Raw genomic sequence first — 13,300 nt, 5'->3', positions numbered from 1 at the left:
AGTGGAGAAAGGAATGCAGCTCAAGAGCAAGGAGACTGTTGCAGTTGTGTTTGGCTGAGATCTTGTTTTTATGGTTATTTTTTGATTGGACTGTGTTTAAACTGTAGTGTGAGCCACAAGAAAGTGTTGGATGGATAAGGACTGAGCGCAATTAGTGATGGGAAGAATAGGGTTTTTTGAAAGATCTGGGATGCAAAAGAGGCCAGTACGGAGGTGTAGAAACATGAGGACTAAGCGTGAGGGTGACAAGAGGCATTAGCAGGATACAGCGCATCAGAGTGGGAGACAAAGCAGCAGGGTGGAGTGGGTTCAGAAATCAAAGGAACGCCGCCGGCAACTCTGGGCCCCAGCAGCCGAGTAACACACTCCCGACGCCGAGGCACTTTTCTCGGAGGCCCAAGGCCCTTTGTTAAGCCATTTCCCTTGCAGTCTCCAGCGGGCCCCAGCGGCCGCTCCTCGGGCGACTTGCTGGAAGGGAGCCACCAGCTGCCTCCGAACAGGCCGGGCCACCCCACAGACCCTCACCTCACCCACTTGGGGGGCTGCCACGAGAGGATTCGTACACACTTGCATACGTACTTACGTGCGTATCCCACACACCCAAACCCACACAGCGGGAGGGTGGACGACCCTGCCCGCCTGCCTGTCGCTCCGCCCGCCCCAGTGAGGACAGCGGAGCCCGCCGCCGCCCGCCTTCACACCTCGAGGGGGCGCAGCGCCTAATGGCTCGGGCAAACCGCGGGCCGGGATAAACCAAAGCCGTTCGGGGGGGGGGGGGGAAGGAGGTGTTTCCCATTCCCCCCTTCCCCTCCGCTGAGTATGAGCTCGCCCGGCTTCGAGCCCCGCTGACCGTGCCTGCCCGTCGGGCGCGAGCGCGAAGCCGGGGGGGGGGGGGGTGCGTTCCTCCCCCCTCGGAAGAGCGCAGGAGCGGCATCCGAGCAGGGGAGCGCCGCGGGTGCCGCTGCTCCCCCCCGCGGGGACTTGGAATCGTCTCGACCAAGCGGAGTCGTAGGATCGGGGGAAGGGCGATGCCACGGGTTAGCCCGGCGGGGGGGGCAGGGGGAGATCGCAGCAGCCTCCGCAGTTAGGGAGAGGAATGGTGTCTTCCGAAGCGGTGGGCAGAACCATTGAGAATCCGGTGCGGGAGGAAAGGGCAGACCCAATGAAGGCACCGGGCGGGGGGGGTAGGTGGCGCTGGGCGGCAGGAGGCGGGAAGTCAGTGAAGTGCTGAGCTGGGAAAGAGGCACCAGAGAGCGGCTCGTTGGTCTAGGGGTATGATTCTCGCTTCGGGTGCGAGAGGTCCCGGGTTCAAATCCCGGACGAGCCCGCTGAGAAGGGGGGAGTGGTGGCACCTCCCGTTTTGCTGCCGCCGTGCCTCCCTGCGTTTTTGCTGCCTCGGCGCCTGGGGCCCGCCCGCGGCGGGAGGGTGGGCTCGGGGGAAGGAGCCGGAGCTGGTGCCGGGGGGAGCGGCAGGCTCCGCGGTGTTCCGGCGGCACGGCCGGGATTTTGCGGAGGCAGAGCCACCGTGGGGGACAGAGGTGGGCCCTCGGGGAGGGGGAGGAGCCGTCCCGCAGCCCCGTCTCGTCGGGGGTGCGCGTGGGGTTAAGGAAGGGTAAGGGAGAAGGCAGGGGCCTCAATTCGGGGCAGAGGCGCCTTGTGCGAGGCGAAGGGGGGGCGTAAGACGAGGGATGATCCCTCCCTTCCTTGTGAGTTATTAACGCATATTCTTTGCATTAAAAGGGAACGCGTCTCATTGTCCTGCGCGCGGTCCTTCGCTGTGTGTGGGAGCCGCCGCTGCCTGCCTGAGGAACGCGGCGGAGGGCACCGGTTCGCGTCACTGGTGCTGGGATGAGGAGCGGGGCAGGGAGGTAGGGGGGTGGTTGGGGGAGAAAGGAAAAGATCGGGCTCGTCCGGGATTTGAACCCGGGACCTCTCGCACCCTAAGCGAGAATCATACCCCTAGACCAACGAGCCGCCGCGAGAAAAGGGTTTTCTCCCGTCCAGAGGAAGGCTCGACTGCTGCCGCGCGGCTCGGCCCGGCCCGGCGGCCGTTGGCGACCGTCTCCGACCGCCCCGGCGCCCGCCCGGCCGTGGGGGCTGCCCGCGGGGGGAGGCGGTGCAGGCCTCGGGCCGCGCTGTCGGTTGGAGCAGAAGCAGGCTGCAGGTACACACGGGGATCGTTCGCCAGGCCTGAACGCTCTCTTCTACTACAGCCGTGCCTGCGAGCTCATAACAGAGACGGATGAGAGGCCCCCAGAAAACCGCGTTACATAAACGTGAGGTGGTAAACGGGCTTCGTGACAGCCAAGTGTTCGCAGAGCGGTGCCAGCCCATAATCTGACTCGCAGCAGCCCGGAGGCAGTGGAGGCCGAAGTTTCCCCCCCTGCCTCAGCCTGGGAGGCCGTGACCGCTGTGGTTTACCTCAGCCTGTGCCTGCCCAGGCAGGGGGTGCCTGTGAGGGGTGAGTGTGCCAGCTGGGCAGCCAACACAGCCGTCTGAACGCCTGCCCTGCCGGTGCAGCAGCCTCACCGGTGTGGCCAGCAGCCCACCAAGGAGTGGTCAGGGCTTACGGGGACTGTTGTCCTGCAGTGGCCTTGTCGGGACAGCTCAAACAAATCGATGCGCAGCCTGTCCTGCTTTTTTGCAGTGCTCCATATGACTCATGAGGCACATGCACTGTTACTGTGCGTGCTGTTGCTCTCCGGGTTTCTCCCAATCACTGTGGCAACCCTATCTACCCTTGTGTGCAAAATCTGCTTAATATACGTCTAGCCATTAACCGCAGCAGTCAAACCACAAACCCCAACCAAAAGAAGGGAGGTTCATGGTTCATTTCCATAATTTAAAACTGTACTACAGCCGAGCAGTGGTGGCGTTACTTTCCTACTTTACAGGGGATGATTTTATGCACACCTGTTTAAATATCAGAGTCTTCTTAGGACAAACACTGATGCTGGTCAGGCTAGAGGTTAGTGCTACCTTGGCTCTTGTCTCCATACAGTAACAGTCGCTAAACTAATGTTGTCTACGTTTCAAGAAACTGGGGGGAAGGTAGGAGGGAGAGACAGGAAAAATAATTGCCTTCATTTTGTGGGCTTTTTTATATATCAAGATTATCAAGAATACTTGTGGCTCGAGCTGTTCCTTAGCATCAGTTCAGCACTGGAATAGCTCATCATTAGCATCTTTTTCCAGTGTAAGGTTTCCTCAGATCACTTACCCTTGCATAGTGGGTGATCCAAGACATTCTTCTTAATTGAATTATGGAAAAATAATTATCAAACTCTTCAAGTAACATACGCAATTACTGTGCTGCTGCCAGCTCTGAGTTTTGAAAGAACTACTGCATTTCTATTTAACCAGAGTAAATATAAATGTATCTGCTAGTCATAATTTCTCCCAACTTGCAGAGGAAAAAGTAATGTTGGAATAGACTCCCAATACTTTCTTTTACAAATAGAGCCTATTTTTTCTTTCTCTCTCATGTTCTTCTCTTACTGTTTCAAAATGAACGTGTTGGGTGGGTTATTTTTGCAGGAATGCATCTCTCTGTGCACTAAACAGTGTCTACTGTACAATTCCTCGAGGAGGTGCAGAGATGCAAGCTAAATAGAAAACAATCAAAACCATTAAAAATGTAAAATCAGTCTGAATATATTTGGCTTCTCCTCCTAGAAGATGTTACCCTTATTTTGTTTGACATCATAATCCTGCTTGCTCTCTCTGGCAAGCTACTGGAGAGCTCTCCAAAACGGTAGGATAACAAAGGTCTGAATTTCTAACATAAACAGCGACCGTGAAAAAAATTACTTAACCTCCTCCCCAGTGACATGCACTTTTTTAGATCTTCCTTTTGTGATAAGCGGAAACAAAAAGGACACAAAAGCATTTCTCCTTCTCTGGTGGGACTGAATGCTGATTTTACTGCGTGTGAGAAAGCTCAGAAACCAGTTAGGCAACTTGGCAGCAGCCTGCCAGGAGGCTGCGGCAGTCTCTCTTGCCCCACTGTGGGCAGTCCTGCTCTGTCACTGCTGCTTGTCTGACCTTATTGGGGCAGTCCTGCTCTGTCACTGCTGCTTGTCCGACCTTACAGGGAATGGCTTCAGTGTGAAGAAAAGTAAGTCCCCACCTCTCCATACGCAGACAGAAAAAATGAGTTTGTTGCCAGCTAAATGAGCTGAATTACTAAGAAATTTGATAAATACTGGTATTATCAGTAGACGGAGAGTAGAGTTGAATAGCTAGAGGGAGAAAGGACGGCAGCAACTACACCTTTAATTGGCTTAGCTTATCAGGGAGTTGTGTGCTGAGATGAGTTAAGGAATTGTGTAGTACAGCTTGCAGGCTCTGCATTTAACAGCTTACTCCGAGAAGTGTTCCCACTTCTTTTTGTCATAACCTTAATAGTAACATGTCACAACGTACAAATGTGGTATATGTTTCTCAGGACAAATTAGGTTTGCTCCAGCACCTCGCTTCCTCTTCTGAAAGTAGCAGAAGACAGTAATTTGATCATTACTGTCTGGAAAAAAAAAAGGTCTACAGTAAGTAGAACATCTCTCCCAGATGTTCTCTGTATTGAACAGCAGTACTACTACACAGCGAACGGGACACTCGTAGGGCTGTACCTGTGACAATGTTATATCAGCTCTGTCACGGAAGGGAGATAGTGTAGGAATCCTCTGGCAAGGGGCACGTGTGGCCGAATCAGGCTTATTAGTACTGAAAAAGAGAACGCTTGAGCTCTGTGAAGGACAGTGAATTTGAGAATAAGAAAAAGGATATATTTTTTTTAAAAACTTTGGGTTGGCTATCTTGAAAAAATGCCTAGAAAGACAAAGCTTGGCCTGTTCAGGGGATTGAACATTTTTAAACTGCAGTACTGAAGGACCTGAAGGTAAACAGTGAACTTTGGGTATTGAGGTGCTTCCATATGGGTAGAGCACTTCCAGTGACTGAGGGGAGCTGTAAGGGCGGGTGGAGTTTCCGTGGAAAGGAAGAGCTCTGAGGGAGTATTGAGGCAAAAGGGCGTGGGATGAAAGGCTTATCACTGCGTATCGGTTTCTGCTCCATTTGGAAAGGGGAGATTTTGATGAGTTGGCTAAAGGCTCACCTGCAAGGGAAGTCAGAGGGACTACGTGAGGTGGCAACCACACAAGGTGGTAATTCCCTGTGATACAAAGAGTTGCCTGTGTGGATCTTTATTCCCAATTGCTGCCCTGGATTTCTGGTAGCCTGGGTTTCTAGAAAACATATACAACGGTTAGCTGAAGAACATGCTCCAGAGCCTCCCCCTAGGGCGTGAATAACGAATGCATACACCGTTACATTTTAAATCCCACAAGAGCTGTGAACCTGGTGTCTGCATCACAGCTAGAAAAAAAAATCTGCCTGTGTTTTTGCAGGGGCTTGCTTCGTCATGTGTGGGGATAGGCAGCCCGACGACAAGCATTGCAGAGTTTGACCGGACGACCGAGCCTTGTGTCCGTGAGAAGAGAACAACAAGTAAGAAGAAACTGCTGTGTTTATAGAAGACTAGCCTATGTGCTTGTGTCTAGATGCGCGTGATCAAAAGGCTGTACCCTATCAGTAAGCTGCTGATAGCGCGTGAACACTTGAGTTTTGTATAAGAGGAGAGCTTAATGTATAATAAAGGTCTTTGGTTGCCTCCGGCCAGAGTCCGTGCCTCAATCCCCACAGTCATGGCCCTCCTCAACACGGCACACAGTAGCGGGGCTTTCCTGTGGCCTCTTTCATCTGCAGATGTGATCAGGTGGCCAGGGAGTGGCAGAGAAACTGTAGTGGCACATGCATCTGGGAGAGGACTAGCATCCACGGAGCACCGGGCAGGAGCGAACCGAGTACATTGCAGGCCTCTGACGTCTCATGGATGCAGTGAGCAATAGCCTTGTGATATGACTAAGCTTGTGCCACTTCTTTAAAATACATAGCTTAGCAAAAGAGGAAACGTACGCAAAGAGGCTCCCAAAGGAGAGGGAGCAAAGCAAGGAGATAAAGAAGGAGGGGTGAAAGCGTGGTCTCAGGTCTGTAACGTCAGGGAGTCCAGTCAGTAAGCCGGGGGAAATTCCAAGCAGGCATTTTCAGGCGAAAGGCAAAGGCGGTTACGCGATTGGCATAGCAGGAGAGCTTCTGAAGGAGCCTGTACTTACAGGCAACACACGCCAAAACAGGCTGAGTTAATGGGGAAGAACAAGAAGGACCTCAGTGGAGGTGGAGGGGACCCACCCTCATCTGTGCTCGCAGCCTGCAGCAGCACTCTCCTGCTTCCCCAGCAGCTTGGGACAAGCACTCGGGATGTGCGCTTGCTAGCTGGTACTGCAACGTGCGGCCGGGGGAACTCGCTTGCCGATGCCTGCGCAGAGGCCGGGGCACTAAATGAGCACCGCAGCTTACTTCTGTTGTTTCTCTTTGGAAAACTGGGCCTAGCAAATGCATGGCAAGAGATTCACATCGCAGAGACTGAGACACCGCACTGTGCTGCCATCAAACTGGACTCTGCTGTGGTCCTCGCAGGTTGCAACAGCAACAGACCCACAGCTCTCATGTAGATCTTGGCTGACAAATGCACAACTCCCTTTGCATGACTGTCAGTTACTTTAAGTATTTTTTTAATGTAAAATAGGAAGATCGTTAGCGTGCCTCCGAAGGCACCCAGTTAAGCTTTCCACACAGGTGGAAAAGGTGGTTCTCAGGCAGAACCAGAGCCTGAGGCGAGGGCATTTGGCGCCGGGCTGCCTCGGACTCCCTTGCTGCGCCCCTACGGAGGCAGGGCAGCAGGGATGCAGGCCAGCGAGGACGCGGCACAGGCGAGGCGAAGGCAGGCGGACGGCAGCGCGGGCAGGCTGCGGCCGTACGCACCGCGGCGCGGGGGCACGGGCTCGTCCCGCTGCCTACAGAGGCCGAAGCGTTTGTCAGTGGCGAGACCCGGCGTTTCCAGGCCTCCCCCCTGCCAGCACGACTGGACATGCCGCCGCCGCCGCCGCGCTTCTGTGCCCGGGTCCCCCGGACTTCACCGAAGCGGGGGCAGCTCCGGCGGGCCCGCGATCCCCGAGCACGCCACACCCGCAAGGACAGCCCCACACCACCACCCGCCGGGGGAGGGGGGAGAGCTAGTTACGTTCCCGGCTCGGGGGGCGGGCCAGTGCGTTCCCTGCCCGGATAGGGCACCTGGACTTGACGGATCGCTCCCCTGGCCAATCCTCGGGGAGGAGCGGGGCAGCGCCGGGGCGGGGGCGAGGGGGACGCAGAGGTGTGTGCGAGTGACAGCGGCGAGGCCCTATCCCGGCGAGGGAAGGGGGCTGCGGGGCGCAGGGGGGCGGGCCCGCGGCCGGGGGCGGACAATGGGGGCGCGGGGAGGTGGCGGCAGGAAGATGGCAGCGGCCGGAGGCACTGCGGGGCGCCCGGTGGCCGCCGCTCCCGCGCGGCTCCCCTGCTCGGCGTGGCTGCTGGCCGCCGCCGCCCTGACCGCCGGTGAGTGAGTGAGTGCGGGACGGCCGCTGCCGCTTGTCCCCGCAGGGCTGCGCTCGTAGCCCGGGCGGATCTTGATGCGGCGGGGGAAGCCGCCCGACCCGACCGGACCCAACCCGACCCGCAGGCGGCGGCGGGCTGGGCTCATCGGCCTGCGTCGGGTCCGGCGGGGGCCGCCCGCGCCGATCCGCGCTCGGGAGAGAGGGGCCGGCCCGGCACGTGGAGGCGCCGCCGGGCCTTCGGGGGTGAGGCGGGCGGAGGCGGGGCGGCCCTTCCCCGGCCCGTACCTCGCCCCTCGCGGAGGGTGCCGCTCGGGGGATGAGGCCTCCCGGGGAGGTGACCCGCGCCCTGGGTCCAGCCGGTTCGTCCCTTTAAATGCCGTTCCCGATCGTCGTCGCCGGGTTAACGGAACGGAGGGCGGGCGATTTCGCGGGCAGGGTACGGCTTTGCCGTTCCCGGCCCAGCCGGTTCAAAATCGGCCCCCTCCGCCTCAGTTGGCGGGGCTCGGACCGGCGTCGTGGGTGCGTTTCCCGTGTGGCTGTGGGAGCCTGCTCGCTCCCCTCCCAGAGCGCCGGCAGCGGGCCTGGCCCACGCGGGACAGGCGGTGTGCCCGGGCGCGCCGTGGCCGCCCGGGTTCGTGAGGGACAAGGAGCCCTGTCCCCGGGGGAAGGGGAGGGAGGGGAGGTGTGCCTCCCCCGCGGGCCGTACCGAGGCCTGCCTTGGGGCAAAGCCCCGCCGCACCCTGCGCTTCCGAGAGCGCCGACCCGGCCAGGGCCCGGCGATGCCACGGGCGCCACGGGCGTGATGCGTGGCGGCCCCGTTGCAGCGCTTGCCAGTTATTTCTCCGTTGGTTATTAAGTCAGAGGACGCGAGTCGTCTTTGTTGAGGAAGGGCACAGCGCGGCGTGGAGGTGACCGGCAAGTGGGGATGCTGGAGTTGTGGTGAATGACTTAGAAGACACCTTTGATTTGGTCAGCGGTGAAGTATTTGGGTGGAGAAGTAATTGCACCAGCCAAAATGAAGTGCTTATGACTCATATAGATGGAGAATAAGTACAAGGCTATGGAGCGGTAGAAATGGCAAGGGTAGTGCTTAACTTCGCTGTGGCTTCTATTCTTACAGGGCAAAGGGTTCTACGTTTCACGTATCGAGATGAAATGAAAAGATCACACACATTTCCCAAGGTAGCTCAGTGTGTGTAGATACTAGGCGTGGACAATGATGGTATGGCACCTGAAGATATTTTTGGTTGGCAATACTTGCTTAGTGGGTAAAACTTTGCAAAGTATTTCAATAGGAATCATTAAAGAAGCCTGGCGCCTTCTCAGTTCGTATGTCTGGAAGACTGTGTAAAACTCTAAGTCCATCTGGAAAGAGGTTTAATAAGGAACTGTGCTGAGTGGTAAGAACCTTAAAACTTCTCATTTCCAGATAGCATTGATTGGATTTGTTTAAGATTACTGCATTTTGCAATAAACATAAGTAGAGATTGCTAAGGCTTGCTGTACATCTTCAGAGACAGCCTTAATATTTAGAATTAAGTAGGTAAATATGATATATACATAGCTTACAGTAAAACTAAGTTCTTTGAAAATAAATATGGAGACAAGTGAAGAAGGAAGCATATTTCCCCTGACCACAACAAAAGGTACAACTGAAGTAATGCTACGGGTAGCTGGGAGTAGTAGATCATTCTACAAGGTCTGAGGTATGTAACCAAATACAGTATCTTAAAACCAAGCAAAGCTATAAGATACTCTTTTGGAAGAGACCTCCCTAGGGTGGAGACTATCTAAAAAGTGAGATTGCAATTTAAAGGAATAAATGGGTGTTAAAATCACTATCTTACCTGTGTTGAACTGTGTTTCTGTTCCCATCCCTACAACTGTTGATTTTTTCCTAACTCCAAATGAGAAGTTATTGCCATGTTGGCTTCTCTCTGTGCTTATACTGCACATCCTTAATCCTCCTGTCTGCTTTGAAAAGGCACTTTTTTTTTTTTTGTCCATGTGTGGAGTTGGCACAAGGTTTACATCTTTGCAGGGAAATGAGTGCGGACTCTTCACCTCTTTTGTGTATGCAAAGTAGCTTAGTGATTGGTAGGGAAAAGGTGACCTTCTCTAGAGTTTGGGGTTGTAAGGAGTCCTGTGTAATAAATACTCTGCCTTTTGGCTTGCAAGTGTCGTTCCAGTTCCTGCTGTTTTTCAAGGACCCTCTTTCTGTTCCCCTTTCCTCGTGCTGGATTTTCATCGAGTGAGAGGTTCAGAAATCAAAAACTGCCAAGCAAAAGGGCAAGGGCAGAAGTGGCATTTTCAGAGGGCTGTTGCCACTCAGTTGCTCGGGTGTGATGTGTGGCTGGGTAATGTGCTGCATAGCTTAGCTGCCGTGGCTTGTGGCTCCTCTTCTGCCTCTTCGTATGCTCGATGGCAGACCTGTTTCCTGTGGCCAATAACCTGCAGCGAGACAGAAATATTACTTGGGGGGCTGTGTTGTACAGGCCTGGTTTAACATCACAGTCTGCCAAGCCAAGCAGGTAACTCACTTCACAGCTAAGTACAGATAACGGGTTTTAAGCTTATTTTCTTATGTGCACCTGCATGCTGCATTAGAAGTTCATCTTGCTTGTTTATGCTCAGTCATCTGAAAACCCAATTGCTTCATTTACTTGTAAGAATGAAGCATCATTGTCAAATGTACTGTCTGTGATCCTGTGGACATTTGTGGCATAAGTAGTTAATCTAGGTATAATCTCTTCTATGGGTGGGTGAGCCTTGAACAACTAGTCAAGAGTATCAAGAAAATGGATTATTTTGCAATCCTGAATTTGTAGGCCATGTAAGTATCACTTAAAGTGATATCGTGTCTGTGTTTAACATGAGGGTGGTGCCTGATTGCTTCTAAAAGTCTTAAAGAATGTCTAGACATTACCGGAAATAATATTGCTGATATTTCTATTATTCTTTTTGATGCCAACAAAGCCTGATCTTTTTTTTTTTTTCCTTCTCCTACTACCCCTTTTATACACATTCACATACATGTGCACACGTGCACATACACACAGGCCAGTAACAAGCAGAGGAGTATAGGGTTGTTAAATAGCTCAAGTGCCTATTACTGCTTTAAGCTTACCTGCACATTTCAGTAGCTGCTTGAAATGTTTCATGAAAATAACAGTGTAAGTCAGGGTTGCAATGCTCACTTCGTGTTTGTGCCAGGTTTAGTCAGAGTTGCTATATTCACCCTGTCAGAAGCTGTTAGTTCTTTTAAGCTGAGCCCGCTGATGCTGCAGGTAGGAAGACTTCTTTGCCTGCAGCACTAAGCAGGTTCTGCAAAGGGAAAAGGTGATGAGGTGGATAAACTCTTCTCTCTGCTGGTTGGGTTGAGGGTGGGACTGCTGCTCAGGTCTCCTCACTTGCAGCAGCAAGAAGTTCTTGAATATGTTGAAAAGACTGTAGCTTAATATTTTGGTGATAAAATGTGGTTTAGTGCCAGCTTGTAAAATGGCTAGGTTCTTCATGACCCCAGCCACCCAACAGTCCTCTACCTCTATGTAAATAACGATGCGCATGGCTCTTTTGCTTGTTATATGAATTGCAATTGATTGCGTTAAGCACCAGTTCCGCTGTCTGTCTGTGGACTTAATCTTACCCTGACTGATAATAGTAGATGGTGAATGGCCTGTGTACCATACAGGGTACCTTCAGTCTCGATGGAAGACCAAAGAAATGAAACCTAGTTTTACAAGGCAGACATCTTGTACTGTTTGACTTGAAAGATTTTAATCTGAATAGTTTCTAAAGATTTATTATTTTGCTAGAGAGGTTCTAGATAGGTCATCATGAAGTCATCTATCTGAAGCTTATTTTTAGCACCCATAGTGAGAGTTCTCTAAGTGTGATATGATGTGATATGGTTTGATCATGTATGGCATACATGGCTCTTTCTACCACCTACATGTAATTAACTGATAAATTAACAAAATGAACAGTCTTGTATGCAAAAAAAACCCCAAAAAACCCTACTGAATGCTAACTCAGGATATCCTAGGAATACATCAGAAAGCTGGAAGCTCTGGCTATGAAAACATTTACATCCTTACGGTTTGTGTCTTTCTTTTTTTGGTGTGGTTATTTATCTTCATTACTTTGCTGATCTGGGTTAGTGTGACCCCGTACGTAATGATTAGCACAATGGAGAGGATGCTAACGTCTTTTGTAAGAGGAAGCTGTGGTGGGAGAGGACAAGAAGTTCTGAACTTGCTTTGCTGCTGGCGAAGAGGCTTGGAGAACTCTAACTCCCGTGATTTACTCATATCTCAAACCAGCAGTTACTTAGAAAAGCAAGCGTTTACTCAGGCTAGGGTTTAGCAGTAAGCTGTACCCATAGCACAAATGTTATGGGTATGCATCTTGAGGCAGGGGCAACATCAGTATTGTTTGCTGTCTGAGCTGGTTGAAGGATGACCCTATAGCCAGGTCATTTCCCCTAGTTCCGCTGATTATTTTATTTCCCCCCCCCCCATCTCTTTTAACTTTAAAGTAGCAGGATCATTCTGTTACTTGTCCTGAATAAGCCAGTTTTTTTTTTTTAAGTGAAGATGTTTCTATCAAGTAACTATTGGTACTCTTTTTTGGCTGGGATAGAGTTAATTTTCTTCATAGTAGCTTGTACGGTGCTATGTTTTGGATTTGTGATGAAAACAGCCTTGATAACACACCAATGTTTTACATTGGTTACTTGTTTTACATTGGCTTACACAATGCCAAGGCCTTTTCTGCTTCTCACCCTGCCCTACAAGTGAGGAGGCTGGGGGTGCATGAGGAGTTGGGAGGGGACACAGCTGGGACAGCTGACCCCAGCTGATCAGAGGGATATCCCAGACCACAGGACGTCATGCGCAGCAGTAAAAGCTGGGGGGGAAGAAGGAGGAAGGGGCACTGTTCGGAGTGATGGCGTTTGTCTTCCCAAGTAACCGTTATGCGTGATGGAGCCCTGCTTTCCTGGAGATGGCTGAACACCTGCCTGCCGATGGGAAGCAGTGAATGAAAGCTTTTGCTTCACCTATTAAACTGTCTTTATCTCAACCCATGAGTTTTCTCACTTTTACCCTTCCGATTCCCCCATCCCACTGAGGGGGGAGAGCGAGCAGCTGGGTTGCGGCTGAGCTGCCTACCGGATTAGCCCACAACCCTTGTATATTGTTCCCGTTTGCTACTGTGCCTTTCAGCTCCTGCATTTTTATTTAGCTGCTGATCTGGCACTTTCCAGTTGGTGCTGCTGCTAGGTTTTGGCTTAAAGTGCGTAAGGAAAACAGGAGGGCTAGTTGTTCTCACGAACTCTCTTACCTCCAGCCCTGCAGAAAAAGCTGCTTTGCGGTACATTTGCTGATGCTTTACACACATGATGTTAAGGGACATTAAGGGAGCTTGTCCTGAAACAGTGGTTACGCCCTACCTTCAGTGTTTAAAATCAGATCGAGGTTCTGATCCTTAAGGGAGGGTTAAACTCTGGGCAGTGCAGCAGTTGTGTGGGTGGTGACTGGTGGCACTTTCCCAAGTACTTTCACTTCATGAGGCGGAGGTAAATCAGGGCAGGTGAAGTCCAGGTAGGTGAAATGGCCAGCGCCGGAGGTGTTTATCTTCAGCTGGCTGCTAGCCATCTGTTACGCTTTTCAGTAACTTGTTTTTTGTAATGCATGCAAGTGAAAGACGGTGAACAAGGCTTCCTCTTGGTAATTAATTCTATAAAGCCATATGTGCAGCAGGATTTTTAAAATCTGACTGGTTACTATGTCTTGAAGTTTTCTGATAGA

General features: G+C 52.2%; 1 protein-coding gene, 1 long non-coding RNA gene and 2 other non-coding genes across 9 annotated transcripts in view; 3 read left to right on the top strand and 1 right to left on the bottom strand.

The window, feature by feature from the left end:
* The first annotated feature begins 934 nt into the window (after positions 1–934).
* On the top strand, positions 935–5,668 carry LOC143155873 (uncharacterized). 3 transcript variants are annotated; one of them, XR_012994488.1, is made up of 2 exons: positions 935–1,037; positions 5,406–5,668. It is a non-coding gene; the product is annotated as an uncharacterized LOC143155873 (long non-coding RNA). The 3 variants fall into 3 exon arrangements; XR_012994487.1 differs by lacking the exon at positions 935–1,037 and adding an exon at positions 1,754–1,868; XR_012994486.1 differs by lacking the exon at positions 935–1,037 and adding an exon at positions 2,144–2,461.
* Positions 1,256–1,327, top strand: TRNAP-CGG (transfer RNA proline (anticodon CGG)). Its single transcript has one exon. It is a non-coding gene; the product is annotated as a tRNA-Pro (tRNA).
* TRNAP-AGG (transfer RNA proline (anticodon AGG)) lies at positions 1,903–1,974 on the bottom strand. The gene has a single exon. It is a non-coding gene; the product is annotated as a tRNA-Pro (tRNA).
* A 1,717-nt stretch (positions 5,669–7,385) lies between the features above and the next one.
* The window catches only part of MPZL1 (myelin protein zero like 1), a 40,130-nt gene continuing 34,215 nt past the window's right edge, over positions 7,386–13,300 (top strand). For all 4 annotated transcript variants that reach the window (XM_076351218.1, XM_076351199.1, XM_076351210.1 and 1 more), the window contains exon 1: positions 7,386–7,491. In XM_076351218.1, the coding sequence (XP_076207333.1) occupies positions 7,392–7,491 (100 nt within the window). In that variant the 5' untranslated portion in view covers positions 7,386–7,391. The remainder of the gene's footprint in view (positions 7,492–13,300) is intronic.

This window comes from Aptenodytes patagonicus, chromosome 1 (assembly GCF_965638725.1).
Source record: "Aptenodytes patagonicus chromosome 1, bAptPat1.pri.cur, whole genome shotgun sequence".
Lineage (NCBI taxonomy): Eukaryota > Metazoa > Chordata > Aves > Sphenisciformes > Spheniscidae > Aptenodytes > Aptenodytes patagonicus.
The sequence above is the reverse complement of the archived record's forward strand: the minus strand, read 5'-3'. Positions and strand labels throughout refer to the sequence as shown.